The sequence below is a fragment of the Mesocricetus auratus genome, unplaced genomic scaffold (genome assembly GCF_017639785.1).
Source record: "Mesocricetus auratus isolate SY011 unplaced genomic scaffold, BCM_Maur_2.0 Super-Scaffold_6730, whole genome shotgun sequence".
NCBI lineage: Eukaryota > Metazoa > Chordata > Mammalia > Rodentia > Cricetidae > Mesocricetus > Mesocricetus auratus.
Genome location: NW_024429184.1, coordinates 102343011 through 102362052, shown reverse-complemented (window position 1 = coordinate 102362052; position 19042 = coordinate 102343011). Strand labels below are relative to the sequence as shown.

General features: G+C 43.4%; 1 protein-coding gene across 5 annotated transcripts in view; it reads left to right on the top strand.

The window, feature by feature from the left end:
• Positions 1 to 19042, top strand: part of Snx24 (sorting nexin 24) — a 140469-nt gene that overhangs the window by 83817 nt on the left and 37610 nt on the right. For all 5 annotated transcript variants that reach the window (XM_040741812.1, XM_005069117.4, XM_040741816.1 and 2 more), the window contains one exon: positions 6010 to 6114. In XM_040741812.1, the coding sequence (XP_040597746.1) occupies positions 6010 to 6114 (105 nt within the window). The remainder of the gene's footprint in view (positions 1 to 6009; positions 6115 to 19042) is intronic.

Here is a 19042-nt window from a genome sequence, read left to right as displayed (position 1 = left end):
AGTGTTTTGTACCAAAACCCTTTAATTTTGGTTATGGTAATTATTTATGTGTTGTTTTGCATGTGTGTCTGAGTGTGCATCACCTGCATGGGGGCCTGTGTGGGCATCAGTTTCCTGGAGCTGAAGTTATAGGTAGATGTGAGCCGCTTGGCATGTGTGCTGGGAGGATGTGGGTCCTCTGGAAGAGTGATGTAAACTCTTAATGGCTGAGCCATCTCTCCAGCCCCCTGAAATGTTTCAGTTTAGGTGCCCATATGATAAAAAAACAAGTTTTCATTTTTTCTAAGATAGTCAGCATTTGTTCTTTCTGGCTCTCTCTGTCCCTGTCTCTGCCGGTCTCTTGCTGAGGGTAAAGCCCGAGGCTTTGTGTGTTTGAAGTAGACACACTACCGCTGAGCTGCAGTCTTACCGGCTCCTTTTTGAGACGGCCTCACTGTGTAGCTCATTTCTGGTCCCAGACTCATGATCCTCCTGCCTCATGCTTTAATGATGGGATCCGAGCTGGGATCACATACCCACCATCACATCTGGATACCCTTTGTGATTTATCATTTCTTCTAGAGCTGTGGGAAGTGTTTGATTCTGTTTTCTTTTATTTTGAAAGATCAAAGTGAAGATATCTCATACCACTGGACACACTGAATCAGACTGTAATGGAGCCTACTAATCTACATCTTACGCCAGTTCCCCAGAGGACTTTATGCTCATTGAAGTTAGAAGTTCCTACTGTGAATTATATGTTTAAAGACATCACTCAGATACAGCCCTCCACCACACACACACACACACACACACACACACACACACACACACACACACCATATATACACACCATACCTACCACATATACCAGATACCACATACACAGATCACACACTCACCACACACACCACACACTATACACCACATACACACACCATAACACATGAACCACACACACCATAACACATGCACCACACATATACCACACACACACACACACACACACACACACACACACACACGAGGTGTAGGACTAAGCAGCTCAAGGTTCTGAATGTTGACGGTCCTTCTGACCTTTCTCTTACCAGAATTTTTCAGAATGTCACTAGGTCCCCATCAATTCATTCTTCCACATTCCTGCAATGTGTACCCCTTGGTTTTTCACTGTCACTCCAGAGTGGCGCTGTTTTATGTGTGTCAACAGTCTGTTCTTCCTCCTCTTACCTTTTCTCGACTATATGTCAGTTTGCCTTTGCCTTCATTTCCAGACCTTTCTCCTGCTCTCTCTGATGTGGGCTTGTCTTGTCTACCACATCACAGACAGTGACTCCAGGACTGTGTTCTCAAACCTTGCATTAGTTTCCTAGTGCTATTGTAACAAATAACAACAAAAATAGCAACTTAAAACAAAAAAGCAAGGCACATTTATTATCCCGTGCTAAGTGGGTGAACAGGGCTGCATTCCCATAGGACAGTCCATTTTCTGCTGTTTGTAGCTCCCAGCATCTGCCCGCATCCCTCTGCCCCCTCCATCCTCAAAGCTGACAGTCACCTCCCTCCCCGATTCTGCCTTCCTCATGTCATCTCCTGTCTTCACACCCGTCTCTCTCATCTTAGTAGTTCTTCTCCCCTTTGAGGCAATATTGGGCCCATCCAGGGTAGCCATCCCATATCATCAACATCCTTCATTTGAATCCCCCCTGAAAAGCCTCTTTCTGCGCAGGAACACCACTCACAGGCTCTGAGACACAGGGGTTCTCGTGTGTCTTTGGAGGCATTATCATTCTGCTCACGTAACCTTCTACAGCCAGCCCTATTTCTGCTGTTTCTCCTAAAAAAAGTTGGTGCTAGCCGCACCCAAGCATGTCCTGTATAGATCCCTGGCTAAATGCCCATCATCTGCCCATGTATTAAAAACAAAGCAGGGCATTCCAGTCCCTCAGTGCCAGCTGCCTGGTGTCTACTCTTTCTTTCCCCTTGGAACTCCTCTTCCGTTTAACAAGACATATCTACTTACACAATTAAAATTATATCTGAACACAATTAAAGCTTAGTTATCCCATATCTCCAGCTGGACTCCATGTTGTCTGAAAGCTCTTGGTCCCCCCACATACTACAATTTCAGGTGTGTATTGCCTATACCTCCCTCACCACAACTCCATGTGTTAGCGTTTGGATTTTTCCACAGGGCTAATTACCTGGTATATGGGATATTGGAGAGCATCGTCTGTGTTCTGGTGTGAATGTCCATGTTATTGGAAACCTGACCCCAGGTCCCTCTAATCCCGGTTCCTTTGTGGCTTCTACTGTGCTAGGGTGAGGTAGAGGATGACAAAAAAAAAAAAAAAACAAGACTTCATCCTGTTCTTTGTAACAAGGTGTCCCCTGGGGCTCAGGTATAGACTCTTGTGACAGGTCACCCTTTAGGTATGTGAAGGGCCCAACCCCATGCCCCAGTCACCCCTACCACTGCCAAGTAATTCATCACTTTCCATGGCCGTGCCCGCAAAGAGCTGTGCTGCCCTAGGCCCCAGACCTCATGCCTGACAAGAAACTCTTCCCACACTGCAATCCTATTTCGTTCCTCATCTCTTTCCAGCTGGTTTCTGTCAGTTCCAGCCCACCCTTCTATTCACAATGTTTTCGGTGAAGTATGGGGCTGGTTCATTTTCAGATTAACTAGCCTCATCTTTTGTTATTGCCTCCTTTGGGTTTGAGTCAAATGTGTTCTCTTCTATTCAATTTAATGAAGTACACATTTCAGATGGACCAGAAAACTGCTGTATGGGATCAAACTGCGTGACCAGCACGCTTGCACCATCCCTGGAGGAACCCTGAGAAAACTGGGGTGATAGTATGCAGGAAGGGTTATCTCCCCTTGCCCCATGTGTCTGCTTCTTTAGATGCTTTTGTTTCCATTTCTTTTCACTCCTGGCCTTCACAAAAGTGTCTCTGATCCTCTCTGTGGAAAACAGTAGGTTTTTCTACCCGTGTCGTATGTGAGTGAGTCTTTTCTGTCTGTAACAAGTTCTCAGTGAGTTCTAACAATGTGGAAAGGGAATGGCCACACACTGAAAAGGTGTGTGTGTGTGTGTGTGTGTGTGTGTGTGTGTGTGTGTGTGCGCGCGCACTTATCTACACACATCAGAAAGGTCCTCTGCCCGGATGCTGCGTAGCAGGACAGTTAATCATCAGATGAGGGAGACAAGGAGTATTTATCTTGCAAGCAGCCGAGTCCTGCTAGAAACACATTGTCTTGGGTTTGTCTCTCATCTAAATTCTAGCTCACCTCCAAGTGTGTCATGGATCTAGTCTCTGTGTTGATCAGCTCCCTCCATGCCCTCCTGTGAACAAAAAGAGAAAATGTCTTCAGTGCTGTGTCATCAAGATGCAAAGACAAAACCGGAGTGGAGACAGATGGTGGAACCTTTGTGGGGGTCGAAGTCAGGTTGTAAGGCTTGCACAGCCATCTTGCCTCCCCTTGTACCCCTTGGAAACACTCCTGTGGGGTGGCTTCTTGCGTACCCACTCCCTGCCCCCCAGACTTAACCCCCTCAGTATTCCACTGCAGCACAATAAATCACTTCCGATGCAAACCTTCCAGTCACAGTTGTTACACAGAGCCTCCGTGGGCCAGTCAGGCTTACTGGCTGTGGTCAAGGACAGCCATGGTGTGATCTTGTCCTAGGCTTAAGTCCAAGTCTCTGCTCACATAGGCAGACTTCTGCATGAATCTCAGGAGTGATGTCTTGTCTTGCTGACTGTCGGTCAGGGGTAGCTCTTAGCTGCTAGAGGCCATCTCAAGCCCTAACCACTTCCTCAAAGCCATGTCTGCTAAGACCGAGGTGTACATAAGGTAACCATGGAAGTGACTATCCCACTGGCGTCACAGGTTTTCCCAGACCCACATGGAAGGAGTTATATAGGTCGTCAACACCATCTGGGCAGTCTGTGTGTTCTGCCCACCATAGCCCTTTTATTGTGTTAGGACATGACTCTCAGTGTAATTTGATTTAGTTCTGTGTCTATAAATGCTGTTTACACAGTATTCAGAGTCCTGGGTTTACAGAGTTCTGTATACTTGCTCACACATTAGCTCACATGGACACCCAGAGGCATCTCTAGCTTAAACTCTCCAGCCTCAACAGTTGATTCTTATGTCAGGAGTGCCTAAGGTTGTACATTGTAGAACCTTGACTGGCAAGTAAGATGTTTATTGTTGTTATTCTCAGGAAAACTAAAGGCAGGCAGCCCAAGAGATGGAGCAAGCATCAGTGTCCGTTGTCCTAAGGTTGTGACTTTCCTTGCTTATTACAAAGTAGCTGCAGCCACCCCAGGCCTTGCCTCACACTTCCGGAGGCACAAATCCTGCTGTCTTTCTGGGGAAACAGAAGCTCTAGCCAGTGGCCTTTTGCTACACTTCACTCCTGTCCTTCATTAAAGTGTCTCTGATCCTCCCTGTAGAGAACAGTAGGTTTTTCTTTCCGTGTCGCATGTGAGTGACTCTTTTCTGTCTGCAGCAAGTTCCCAGTGAGTTCTAACAATGTGGAAAGGGAATGGCCACATACTCTGAATGACATTTTCTCCTGTTCACAGGGGATTAAATATAGGTGATGGTGGTTATAAATGCAAAGCAGAGGTGACAGTAGCAGATGGGATTTTGTTGTTCTGTCATGGAAGTGATCAGGCTCCTGTTACTTTACCATTCCCAACACCACACAGCTTGCGCCTCATGGTGGAAGGTGTCTGGTCTGGTTCCATCAATTGCATAGGCCATTTCTGTAAAGAGTGGAAGAATGGAAGGAAGGAAGGAAAGGTTGCCTCCCTTTATGACATCTAAGAGCCCTTCTTCAGATTGCATTGATGCCTTCTCTGCTTACCTCCCTGTGACCAGGAGTCAGTCACATTGTCACACACAGCTGGGGATGGAGTAGAGAGAGTGTGTTCTTCATTCACCAAAAACCAGGAGTTGAATCCTGTAGCCCCCAGGAATGTTAGATTTGGGGAATAACTAGTAGATTGGGCATTGCGATGGCCATTCTTGGTTGTCTACTTGACTACATCTGTAATGAACTAAAACCCACGTGACTGAGTGCACCTATGAGGGCTTTTCTTAGCTAAAGGGAAGACCCACCTTTCATCTGGGCCACATGACATCCTCTGTAAGGACATGGAAGAAGCTCTTGCTCTGCCTGTCTGCCCTCACTCTTGCTGGCAAGTTCACTTCTTCACTGGCACTAGAGCGCTTCTTGGAGATAGATGTTATTTTGTAGCTCTAACTTAACTTTGAACAGCCTTTTAAAAAATACATTTTTATTTTATTTTATGTGTTTGGGTGTTTTGCTTGCATGAATGTCTAGGTACCACTTGTGTGCCTGGTGCTTGAAGACCCCTGGAATTGGGGTTGCAGATGGTTGTAGTGTCACTCCCTAAAAGGACTGCCTAGATGTCCTAACTCAAAATTACCCTTCAGCTTGTGTGAGGAGAGCTTATGGCTACTCCTCTGGATTTTTGGAAGGACTATCCTTTGTCTATATTTTAAATTTAACTTCATTTCAGAAATCTCAAGACCCTTTCCGGAGTGTTGTGCTCTAATTCATGTGACATTTTCTAGGGACAGTGGTCAGAAATGACCATCCTTTGTTCTCTTTTCTTATGTGAAAAATATATGTGGAAGGACTTTTCCTTTTGTTAGAAAACTAGATTATAAGCTTGTGCTAATGTTGCTATGAAATAAATTGATTTTTGAAACTATCTTACTTTGCTTTCCTTTTAGCTCAAGTATTAGACTCTTAATTTTTCAGAAAAAAAACCCTAATTTTAAATTTGAAATAACCATCATAACATCTATCAAACATAAAGCCCATTTGTCCTGAAGCCTCAACAATCAGGACACCTAAGTAAGAAATTTTTGAAAAACTTTTTGGCATATTTTAGCCACAGTTTATTTTGCTTACTTGGCTTTTCTGTCTTCCAAATAATTTTATTATAATTAACAGACGTCTCTTTTCCCTTCTGTCTCGGAAGCTTAAGAAATGCATAAAGACTCCAGAAATCCCTTCTAAACACGTCAGGAACTGGGTTCCCAAAGTCCTGGAGCAACGGCGGCAAGGCCTGGAAACATACTTACAGGTAAGAGGTGTTTAGCTCCTCTGTGTAAGTAACAGTGCCTTAACTATTGTCTTACCCTGTTGGCTTAGAATATAAGAGTGTGACACCAAATACTGATCAGCAGCTGGAGATCCCAAGAGACAGGCTATTTGCAGTTACAAATATGGCTATCTGTTGGTTCATTTAGCGTTTATTGGATTCTGTTTAAAGTTGCTTATGTGTTGGGTAAGTGCAGATTTAGTGTCATTGGAAGGATGCTATTGAAATGATCTGTCTATTTTTAAAGTCAGCCATACAGATTACTGTGTTTTCGATGAAATAATTGTTTTCTCAACCTTTGGGTTTTAGATGTTCAGGCGCTAGTTAGAGTCCTGGGAGAAAGGAAGTCTTAAGTGGGGCAGGCTAAGATATGTGTAAAACCCCACGAAGGCTGTATAGAAATTGCCCCAATGGTCAGGCAGGCACTGCACTTAGTCCCATTTGAGAAGTGATGTGTGGAGGGGGAGGATAGCTGGGTGAGGAAAGGAACCCTGCCTCAAGAAAGAAGGATACAAATATGTTGTGCATTCCTATAACCCCGGCGCTTTGGGATGAAGATGTGTGGAGGTCTACCTATAACCCCAGCGCTTTGGAGGCTTGGACAAGAGCACCAGAGATTCAAAGCCAACCTGGCCTGCACAGAGGGAGACCCTATCTCAAAAAACAAGACAGAAGAGCCAGAAAGAGTTAAGAAGGTTTCTCCTTCTAAGATTATTACACTAGAGAAAGTGGCAGCATAGCCATGTTCTTCCATCATTGTCCTTGTGGACCCTTCAGGCTTTAGTAACTGCAGGATGGATGTAGTGTAGGAGAGAAGCTGGGAGCTGTGGAGCTTGTGAGCCTGTCTCCATATGGAGCTCTGTGAAGGACTGGGTGTGAGTCACTGGTGGCTGATGCCCAGTGATAAAGTGGAGGACACCTTCTTGGTGGAAAGAAAGATGCCAGGTGCCGGTCCCCAACCTTCTCTCATGTCCTAGTCTTTCCAGAAAGACAGACAGTGCAGAAGAGGCGGGAGCTCTGGAGAGGATGCTGGGGGAGGTTTTGCTATTGGAGCTTGGTAGAAGGGTTCTTCACAGTGTCTCTGGGAGTGAAAGCCTAAAGGAAACTGGAATCACAAATCCCAGGAATGTGTGTGGCCTTCTCTGAGATTCTAACGGTACAGCTATCAGGATTCCATAGCTTCAGGCAACAGTTAAGAGCAAGCAGCAAACCAAAAGCCAAGAGAAAGCGACCTAAGAAATTGTATGCAGAGGGCAGAAGGCATGGTCTCTGTAATTAGGTGGGATAGGTAAACAACACACTTTCATTTGTAGGCCAGATTTTCCACAGATATTGTATGTCTTCAGACTTCAGTTCTGAAGAAAGCTTCATTCCTCCCCCCCCCATCGCATTTGACACATGACTTCCATTACTCCTTAGTGTAAACATTTTAAGTTGTTTGTTCTTCATATGTAAATATGTGGATAAAATCATCTGGCACAGAGGGGAGCTTACAAGGATGCTCAAATTGAGCTTAGAATTTTCTATTCTCAGAAACAGGCTTGAATGATGTGGTTGAGGACTAAGAGTCCTTGCTTTCTGCTGTGTGGTTCAAATTCATGCTCAGTGACTTGAAGACCCAGAGGACATCAGCGGGAGCTCTTTCTTTTCCCTTTGGCAGTGGGGGCTAGCTGGAGGTTGCTGTGAGGTGCATGTGAAGAGTAGAACTTTGAATTGTAGACCATTCTTGCTTTTTATGTCTCAATGAGATAGGCAGCATTGTTGTTTCTTCCACGGCCTACCTGACTCCAGGGAGAGTCCCGTTCACCCTCTGGACCAGGCTGAACCCCAGGGAGTAGCTGCCACCATCTCATCAGACAACATCTTTCAAGTCAGCTCAACCCGTGCTGCTCAGTATGACACTGACCTGACCCGTGGCCTGACCAAATACTACTGCATCCAAGCTGTGCTCCCAAGGCCACAGGGCCCTATGTGACCCACTCTAGATCATTTGCTGCCTGTCAGAGTTCATAGTCACCCTTGTGGCGGTCTGCCTCATGACAAAGTCGGGGCAAATGACCCTTCTTTTCTGGAGGACAACTGGTCACCTGTGACTGCAGCCCCAACACGTTACCTGTGGTGGCCCGCATTGCCGTTTTCATTAGACTTGGGGAGACTGAGATCACAGAGCCTCTAAGACCTATGTTACCTCTGAGCTACATTTGTTAAAGGGCTCAGAGTTGACTTTCATTTTCCTATTGCCCCGTATGGGCTCTTCTCATTGTGCACTGGTGATTTTCTAAATTAGGAAAAAATGTTCACCCTTGGTAGTTTTATAGAGATATGTAATAGTAGGTACAAGAAAAGACTTAATAGTGATCAATGTTAGTTTATCAGACTGATTCTTCCCTGATTGAATAGTTGATTGGTGAGTAAATGTTTTTTTTAAGTGTGTGTGTGTGTGTGTGTGTGTGCGCGCGCGCGTGCGCACATGCGTGCATCCACTTGTCTGTGTGTGTACACATGTGTGCAGGAATCCACAGAGACCAGACGATAGCACTGGTTCCTGGAACTGGATCTGCAGGTGGTTATGAGTCGTCATATGGCTGCTGAATACCAATCCCTTGTCCTCTGCGAGATCAGCAAGTGCTCTTAACCACCGAGGCATCTCAATAACACCGTGATTTTAAATTTTTTAAAACTTGAATATTCAGAATTCTAGCAAATAATGCTCCCGTTTTCTGTGTTAAGTCATCTGGCTTCAAGGGGAGTTGTTTGCTGGCTGTTGGTTGTTTGAAACAGGCTGGCTGGTGCATGCTAACGTTGGACTCCTAGATGCAAACCAACCTGAGAGCAACACATGGGACGTCCTGGGAGCTACATTTAAGTAGGAGAGCAACTTTAAAGAAGAAAGATAAAGTCACCTACTTTCAAAATTAATTTTTTTCCTGAGAATTAATCAAAAGGAGCAAGACCTTCCTTAATGTCTGTATTTTTCACATTCTTTTCCATTCTTTGGTCACTAAAAGTTTGAAAATTAGAGTCAAAGAAAACCCACACTTCCTTTTGTTCAGAAGTGAATGGTGTATTAATGTATAATCCTTAATTTAGAAATAGCGTCAGCATCGACTTAAATAGTATAGGTTATTTAAAAATACAGAGACAAGCCCGGCAGTGGTGGCGCACGCCTTTAATCCCAGCACTCGGGAGGCAGAGGCAGGTGGATCTCTGTGAGTTCAAGGCCGGCCTGGTCTGCAGAGCGAGTTCCAGGACAGGCTCCAAAGCTACACAGAGAAACCCTGCCTCAAAAAAAAAAAAACAAAAAAAACAAAACAAAAAACAAAAAAAGTAAAATGCAGAGACATAGGATAGTTACCACTCCTCTGGCACATTTGTAACGGTAGGTTTCTGTAAAACAATTTACAGTGCATTTGAAAGCTGCCTCGTGATTGGGCATGACAGTCTGTGTCTGTTGTCCCACCTGCTCAGGAGATTGAGACAGGAGCCACTTCAACCTAGGAGTTCTAGATCAATGTAGGGAACAGAGCACGGACCAGGAGAGAAGGGGAGAGAAGAGGGGCAAAACGAGGGAGGAAGAGGAAGGGAGCTGCTCTGTTTTCAGTTAAGGATGTCTCATCTTCGCGGGGCGGGGGGGGGGGATGGAGTAAGCATATCAAATAAAAGTAGCGTGAAAGGCTGGCATGGTGGCGGTAACTGCGGCACTCTGGCTAGGGTTTGGGTGGACCTTTTAGTTTTTGGCTGCTGACCCTTCAGCTTTATGTAAGCCAAGGATTCATTCTTCAGGTCCTGGTGTCCTAGCAGTTCCCCTCTTCCCTGACACCTTCCAAATCTTATGCTTGTCTAATAGACACTTCCTGTTTGCAGTTGAATTAAGTGGGACGAGTAAGGAAAGATATAATCCCCGTCTTCTTGGAAGTGGAAGTCTATTTGTTGATTTTTAAACATAATAATAATAATAATAATAATTTATCTTAGTGCATAGGTGCTTTGCCTGCGTGTATCACGTTTGTGCCTGTTGCCTTCGGAGGCCAGAAGAGGGCATCAGATCCCCTGAGACTGGAGTTACAGATGGTTGTGAGTCGCATGTGGGTGCTGGGAATTGAACTTGGGTCCTCTGGAAGAGCAGCCCGTGCTCTTAACTGCTGAGCCATCTCTCTTATTTTTGTGTATGTGTGTGGATGAGGGCACATGCTTGCCACAGTACACATGTAGAAGTGGAAGGATGACCTTGGCATTGGTCCTTTCCTCCAATTCTGCTTGAGGCAGACCTCTTTTGACCGCACAGTGAAGACTTCAGGATGGCAGCTTGCCAGAACTTCCCTGGGACTCCGCTGCCTCTGCCTTCATACTGTAGAGGTGCTGGGATTACAGAAATGCATCACTATGCTCAGCTTCTACAGGAGATCCAAGCCAGGCATCATGTTTGCACAGCAGCTGTCTTTACCCACTGAGCCACCTTCCCATTTGTGATGGTTTGAAAGAAAACAGTCCCCAAAGGGAGTAGCCCTGTTATAAAATGTGGCCTTGTTGGAGGCAGTGTGTCACTGTAAGTATTAAGATCAGTCTTCCCGCCAGCCTTGTCCCAGAGCCGCATCAGCCCCAAATGAACATACAAGACTTATATTAATTATGAAACTGTTGGCCGTTGGCCTGGGCTTCTTACTGGTTAGCTCTGTCTTAATTATTAAACCATTTCTGTTGATGTAAGTATTTCCATGTGGTCTTATGTTACTGGAGAAAGGGTTGGGGACCTGTCACTCCCCTGGCATTCTACATGTCTACTGACTCTGCCTACAGTTTCCCAGATTCCTCCTCATCTTCTAGTCCCTCCTATCTTGCTGCCCTATTGGCCAACAGTGTTTTATTCATCAACCAATAAGATAAACATATACAGAAGACCTCCCCATCAGTGAAGGCAGGCTTTGAAGTTTCATGTATGTGTAAACCATCCCTAGTGAGATAGTTGACTCTTTGGATCAAGATGTAGAATTCTCCAGTACCATGTCTGCCTGCATACCACCATACCCCCAGCTGCCATGTTCCCTTCCATGATGATAATGTACTAAGCCTCTGAAAATGTAAGCCGCCATTTCAATTAAATGTTTTCCTTTATAAGAGTTGCCATGGCCATGGTATCTCTTCACAGCAATAGAAAACCTAAGTAAGACACCAGCTGTTCTTGGGTTTTTATTTGTTTCTTTGGGGTCTCCCCACATGTTTCAAAATTATTAGTGAAATATAAAATTTAGTGCCTTAGATGGTTTTATTACTTTTATTCTCATTTTTGCATTTTTTAAAGTGTATGGGTACATGTGTACTTGTGTACACACACATGCATACATATGGAAGTTCAGAAGACAACTATGGGAATGGCTGTCTCTTTCCACCATGTGGGTCCTGGGGTGGGATTCTGGTTGTCAGGTTTGGCAACAAACACCTTTACCTCTGAGTTGTCTTACTGGTCTGTTACTACTTTTTCTCTATTATTTTCTCTTCTCTAGTCCACCTATTTCTCCTCCAGTCTTTATGATTTCCTTCCTCTTCCTAGCTTTGGGATAGTCTGTTCTCCTTTTTCTGGTTTCGTAAAGTATACGGTCAAGTTGTTGGTTTGACTTGATTTTTCAGTTAAGCTTTTAAGTCTGTAAGCTTCCATATGGTGCCCCGAGTGCTTGTTTTCCTGGGTCCTGATGCATTGTGTTCTCATCTTCATTCATGTCCAAGTGTATCCCAGTTTTCCTGTGACCTCTGTCTTCTTTGCTTAATGGGGTCATAGCATTTGCATATCTTTATGCTATATGGTGGGGTCATAGCATTTGCATATCTTTATGCGGTATGGTGACCCATTTGGAACTTACAGGCAATAAGTACATGGTCATCGGTGAGTTCCTCTGTGACCCATTGCTTTGCTAATTGCAATGTTTTTCTTCTGAAATTTTGTGAATTTGCCAGTTTTCCTTCATGATATGATACTTGATCCCATAACTGTTTTACAATTAAAAAACTTGAGTTTGTGTCCTGATACAACCCTCAAACCCCCCGCCAGTAGGCTGGAGCAGTCCTTGCTTCTAGTTCAGTTTGTTAGGTGTGTGCACTTTTAAAATCTAGTATTTTTAAAAAATTATGATAGTTAATAATCTCACTGATGAAATGGGAACAAAATTGCACATATTTCATGACTGGGTTTCTAAATACCAAGGAGAGAACAATGACTTGGCAAAATATTTGCTCACCTTCTCCTTCCAGTTCTATTCCTATAAAAGGATGTATAAAGTAATGGATTTGTCAAGTAAATCTGGGTACACAAATATAAAAAAAACTGCAAGAGTGCCATCCTGAATTTGTTCAGCAAAGTGGGGTGATCCATGTTCTTACAAAGTGATTTGGGATAATGTACATACTGTCAAGTGAACAGTTTCAAGGAGTACCAATCTCCCCACAGATTCCTTATTCTGAATTCATCTGAAGCCCTTTCTATTCATTGTAGTAAATCCTGGTCATATGTAACATCCGAATGCTCCAATGTGGCAAGTCTGGATTAGAGTGGTCTTTAAATATAAAACACTACTTTTAAAATAGTATTAACACAAAGGACAGTGTAAACTATAATTTTAAATTGATAAAATTGTAAGATGATAGTGTGTATATATTTCTGAGACTGTTTCATTGGGTAGACTTGACTGGACTGGAACATACTATGTAGACCAGGCTGGCCACAAATTCATGCTGGAATGGTGGGGTTAAAGGTGTGTGCAAACATGTACAAAGTTTCACCTTTTCCTGCTTGTTCAGAGGTGGTGCTAACAGAGTGTTCTTCTGGGGGCCCTTTTCTTTGAGTCTTGTGCAGCATCCGAAGTTTTGTTTGTTTAAAACGTTCTGAGGACGGCATAGTAAGCCCCAGAGAGCTGAGAATAACCAGTTGCATCTAACTGAACTGTGATTTGTTCTTTGGGTCACTTCCCAGGTAGGGGCTCCTACACTCGTCTTGGCAAAATGACGAGCAGATCTACGTATGTTGCTAGAATTTTGAGTGTTCAAAGCTCCAAAGGTTGAGAACAGCTTCCAGTTTAAGGCTCAGAAGCATGTTATTGTTGAAGTTAGTTTTACCTCTTCAGGGAGTTTTCTCGTTATTATCAGTCTTATAACCGTAGATAGCCATGGTAGTTCAAAAAGTACATTTCTTATAGAAAATATTTTCATGTGCATCTCACTCTTGATCATCTAACTCTGGCTGAGGATCAGTTGGATTTTTTTCTTTTTTAATTCTTTTTTAAATAAGTAAAGGCATTGAAGCTGAATGAAGTCTGCATATGTTAAGGAAGCCCTCTGCTGTCACTGTCATTACCCAAACCCCTATAGCTCCCCATCATAGAATGTTCAGTTTGCCTCATAGACCAAGCAGTGATTTATAATATCAGATCCAGTTCTTGCCAGGGATTTCATTTAAACTGAAAATGAAGTGGAGAATAAGATCTTATCAACAGCGAGAAGGCAGTTGCCACCCAAGCATAGTGACCTAACTTTGAATCCCAGAATCCACATAAGAGTAGAGAGAGAAAACTGACTCCACAGACTGCTGTCACTTCCTTATATAGGCTGTGGCACACATGCCCCACCTCGTCCCACATCATACACTACGAAACAGTGTGTCTAAACCTCATGTATTACAGGAAATGGTATTGTTGGTTAGAAGAGGAAGCTGTGGCCTGAACTTCGTAAAACCACTTCAGAAGCCTGTAAAGTAGCAGTGTCTGTGAAGATCCTGCTTATTCCACCAGGCGAACTGTTCTTTGTTCTGGTTAGCATGGTGAACACTGTGTTAAATAATATTAATGGCTGGGATTGTCAGTACTTAACAGTGCCTTCCTTGTACAAGTGATTTTATTGATCGATACTGACTCAGTGTAACTGGGCAGATTATTTTTACTGATTTTATCGAAACCTTGACCAAGTTTGTTAGTGCACCACGTATCTTTAAATAGATCCAGATGATGATGTAGATTACGAAAAGCAAACCGCCATCCATCTCTTTTTGATCTGTTAATAACTTAAATCCATCATTGCTAGCAAGTGTTTTCAGATTCCGTTGTGTATTCATGTTTCTGTTGTGTCTGGGAAAACTCCTGTAACCTTTTTCCATGGTTGGCTTTTCAGACAGCCTGGTCCTAACCACTGATCTAGCATCTAGCAGATAAGCAAGTCAGCGTAATTGGTGGGGTGTTGGACAAACTATGAAAAGGAAAGGATCCTTTAGAAGTCTTTGTTTTTTTAATTTTCATAGTGGTAGGCGATCCCTAGGTAGACCTGTGGTTTTGTACATTTATGGCGGTTCTATCAGGCATTTTTATATTGAGCTAGGCAGTTTACAAAGGCTAGACCTATTTTCTTCCAGATATATTGGTCCTTCTCATATCGGAAAGGCTTGCATATGAACCACAGAGAACTTTGGTGCTTAATTTCATACATTGATTTTCTTTAAAGGGATTTCTATTCATCTCAAAATGATATGCATGCCATTTAAGATCATGTTTAGTTTGTAGCAGTGGTTAAAATTTCTAAAACTAACTATCTGTATTACATACAATCTTTCAAGACAATTAGACCTTTATTCATTGCATGAATTTATGTGTTTATATTTGAATTGCTAAGTATTGAACCCAGGTCTTCACTGAACATCCCAGACATTGAACTACACCTTCAGCTTGGAAGAAGTATTTAAAATTGTTGGATGATCCATACCTGCCCACCTTGGACAGACAAGCTTGGTGTAGCCCAGTCTACAGAACTCCAGAGATAGAGACCAGTGGAAAGGCTTTGGGAATCTTAAAGAATGTTTCTGATCTCATGGAGGGATTTATGTGGACATAGAGGATGATAGAAAACATGAAGTCCAGTGAATTGTGGCCCTAGAGTATTGGGAAGGGGGCCCTAAACTTTAATTATCAAATGTTGGGCATTGGTCTGCCAATGTGTTCTGACTTTTTACAGATTTACTCAGTAGTAATGTGTTAAGGTTCCTCCTCCTAACCAGAGCTCTGTACTGGTAAGATGAATATTTGAGGTATAGTTCTCTGAACCATTTATGCTGTTGGGAATGCTGTGGCTGCATGGTATTGTTACATAGAAGGCTGGTGAGAGGTCACTTTCCACAGTGACATGTGGAAAGTCCATTCAAAGCCCTTTCTCAGCATAGGTAATTAGTGATGTCACCACATGTATCTGAGGGCAAGGTACAAGTGTTCATGGTCTTTTTCTTTTTGTTAGGAAACAGATGAGTTTTCTAATAGCAGCACACTGCCCTGGGTGAGCGTTGTTATCTCTGTGGGTGTTGATCTTTGCAGTGCTGTGGGGTTGTGGTCTCTAATTGCTGTAGTTTGCTGTTCAGTGAAGATATTAGGAAGCTGGACATCACCCTTGAGCTTCCATGGGTCAGTATTTTGTCAGGTTGGTGAGATGGAGTCATGGGTTTTTAAAGGATTTTTTTATTTTTGTTTTTAATTGTATGTACATAATGTATATTTGTCTGTAGGTTTGTGCATATGTAAGTGCCTTAGGCCAGAAGAGGGTGTCGGGTACTGTGATTTAGTTTTAGTTTTTTTGTCAGTTTTAACACAAGCTACAAGAGGGAACCTCACTTGAGAAAATGCCTCCATCAGACTGGCCTGTGAGCAAGGCTGTGGGGCATTTTCTGGATTGGTGATTGATGTGAAAGGACCCAGTCCATTGTGGGCGCTGCCTTCCCTGGGCCCATGGTCCTAGGGTGTATAGGAGAGCAAACTGAATAAGCCATGTAGAGACAGCCAGTTAGCGATGTTCCTCTATGACTTCTGTTTCAGATCCCGCCTCTGGGTTCTTTCCCTGACTTCCTTTAATGCTGTACACTGGAATAGACCTTTCCCTCCCTGGGTTTCTTTGGGTAGTGACGTTTCTCACAGCAGTAGACATCCCTGCTGAGCTAGGAACTGGAGTTACCGGCAGTCATGAGCTGTCCAGCTTGGGTGCTGTGAGTGGGACTTGGGTCTTATGCAAGAACAGGACAGTTGTGACCACAGGGCTGTCTCCATGGCCCTGCAATCATGTGTCATAAAGAATGAGGTCTTGTGGTGAAGTCGCTTTTAGCTTGCCGATTAAAGTCCAGCCAAAGAACCCAACTTACCTACTTCCTTCATAGACATAAATTCTTACTCACGAATACTTTCTAATTAAATAACCTATTTTGTTATTTTCTGACTATATAGATATATATTCATATTTGAAAGCTATGAAAACAAAATACACAAGTAACTTTCTATAATTATTCTTCTTAGTCCGATGGTTCTGAACCAGGTGCAACATTTGCCTTACAGAAACGTGTAACAGTGTGTAGCGATGCTTTGATTTTTCATAGCTGGGAATGGGGTGGTACCTGTGTCTCACAGGGAAAAGGCTGCTCTGCACACCCTACAGTGCACAGCAGAGCCCCACCAATAAACAGATATCTGGTCTAAAACATCACTAGTGGCGAGATTAAGAAACCATGACTTAGATCTTCAAAACTGAGCTATGATTTCTTCATCTTGCACCAGCCTGAAACTCACTATGCAGACCAAGCTGGCTTCAGACGGCAGTGGTCCTCCTGCCCCTGCCCACCAAGTTCTGAGGTTATACAATTGCAATACCATATTTCAATCTGGCTTGTTACTCATATTTACAAATACTTATTATGCCATCCTTTATGATTTATAAACTCCCATACCAAATTCCTCTTTTAAAGTAATATAAATTTCCAAGTTGCTATCATCCAACTTAAACAGTTTTCAACTCACAAGAGATTCTATCTTTTCTCACACCCTTCCATATTTTGAAGAAACTACCCCAAATATATTTTCAGCCATGCATATTTTAGTTTGGATCCACAATAGGCAAAGATTCTTTGTAAAGCAGTTTTAATAACCATTACGTAATATTCTGTCCTGTAGCTGTATTTAGTAGCCTGTTGTTTGGGGGCTATTTCTAATTTACCCTTACAATTTCTTGTTTTGTTTGTTTGTTTCTTCCATCTGTCCTGTGTGTGTGTGTGTGTGTGTGTGTGTGTGTGTGCATGCGTGCGTGCGTGCGTGCCTGTATCTGTTTTCCTGTACTCTTCACAAGGAACACAGCCCTTGTTCTACAGGTGAAATAGAATGTGTGCAAACTAAGCAAGCAAGAATGAGCACAAGACCCTTAATTTCATTAAACGTTGGGTAACTGGTAAAGATTAATGCACATATCTCTTGCTAATTCTTTTCAATTACTGAGTTCATATAAATTCCCAAGCCTGGTTAATTATGCTGAAGCCAGGTCGTAATTCTGAGCCGTGTTCTGACAACAGGGAATTTTCCTGGCGTAACCTTGCCCTCCCTCCCAGGCTCTCGGCAGATTGGGCGCTCGGCCCCTAGTCCATTCATTTTCTGCTCAGGCCTAATTGCTGCCGACTGGCTGCCACAGGTACCTGGATAGCCTGTGTTCAAAGAGGCAGGGACTTCTGAGAACAAATAAGGAAAGATTAATTGTTTGTTTTGTTCCCTCCCAAGAGAAATGTGGGTGCTTAATCAAGAAAAATAATTTCTTCTGTTGATTTGGCTTATTTGGAGAAAAGATAATTGTGTAAAGGTGGGTGCCGAATGACACCTTGTAGAAGAGGTATTGCCACTTACCTGCACAGAGACACGGTAGGGGAAATGAATGTGGGATACTGACGAAATGGATGGGGGTGGCTCACATTCCTCATGGTAAGTAATCTGGCTGTTGGGCTCTTGTTTGTACCAATAGTCCTCGCTAGTATTGTCATTTGTTTTGTCTGGACCTTCGGAAATCTAATCAAGGAGACAATAGTGTAAAAAAAAATCAACAGCACTTTTCCAAATTGCTCTTAATTGCTAGAGCACAAAGTGAGCTAAATGCTGTGATGTTTCCAATTAAAGAAGCTGTTTCCACCAAGTGCTATTAAATCCATCTTTCCCAATCTGATAAATAAGCTATCAAAGAGTAGAGCAGATTAATTGAGTGCGGTTAGGCCCTGATTTCTCATAACAGCAAATGTGAACCTGCGCCATTAATGAGTCTGACACGTTTTTGGCATGGCAATGGTGTCACTTGCACCTCTGGCTGCTAGGGAAAGAAAACTCACACAGCATCCTGTTGCTTATGATTTTTAGTGTCAGGACCATTTTCTTTCCACAATTTTATGTATTTGAGAAGGATGTTTGACAGGGCTCAGAATCAGAGTTGGATCTGAGTTTGGATAGGAGGGAAACACTGAACTAAGGGGGGGTGCCTTGCCACTGTTACTGGAAGGTATAGAACAGGCAAGTACAGGGTCGTGTAGAGTGTGGGTCAGGGTTCAAACACCTGTGCAGGGTCAGTAGGAAATGGCTGTAGACTGCCACTCAGCTCAGCTGAGACACCTCTCCTTCTGTGATGTGAGAGTTGCCATAGGTGACAGTAGACAAAGCAGAGGTTCTGTGTTGTGATCTTACTGTGTTTATAAAGGTAGGCCAGGTTTGGCGGAGTTATAGTCAACAGATGGCATGGAGGCAGCTGTGCGTGTCCAGAGGTGGAGGGACCAGAATGGAGAATGTAGCCATTCCAGAGGTGCATGTATATTCAGAGCTACAGGCCTCCACACTCCATGTAAGCTACATTGTCACTTAGCTCCCCTGACCACTTGTCACCGTGGCAGAGTTGTCGCTGATGACTTGGTGGGCCAGTTACATACTTTCAGCAGCTCCTCAAACATCCTGCTACATAAAACTGTTTTTCCTCAGATCAGGGTGGCTTCTGCCATGCATGTCTTAGCCATGTTTTCTCCAAATCCCTGAATGTCCTTGTGACTCCAGGAAGTCATAGGGATTAATGCCTAATCTTAATTATCTAGCCATCAAAATTAAATTAG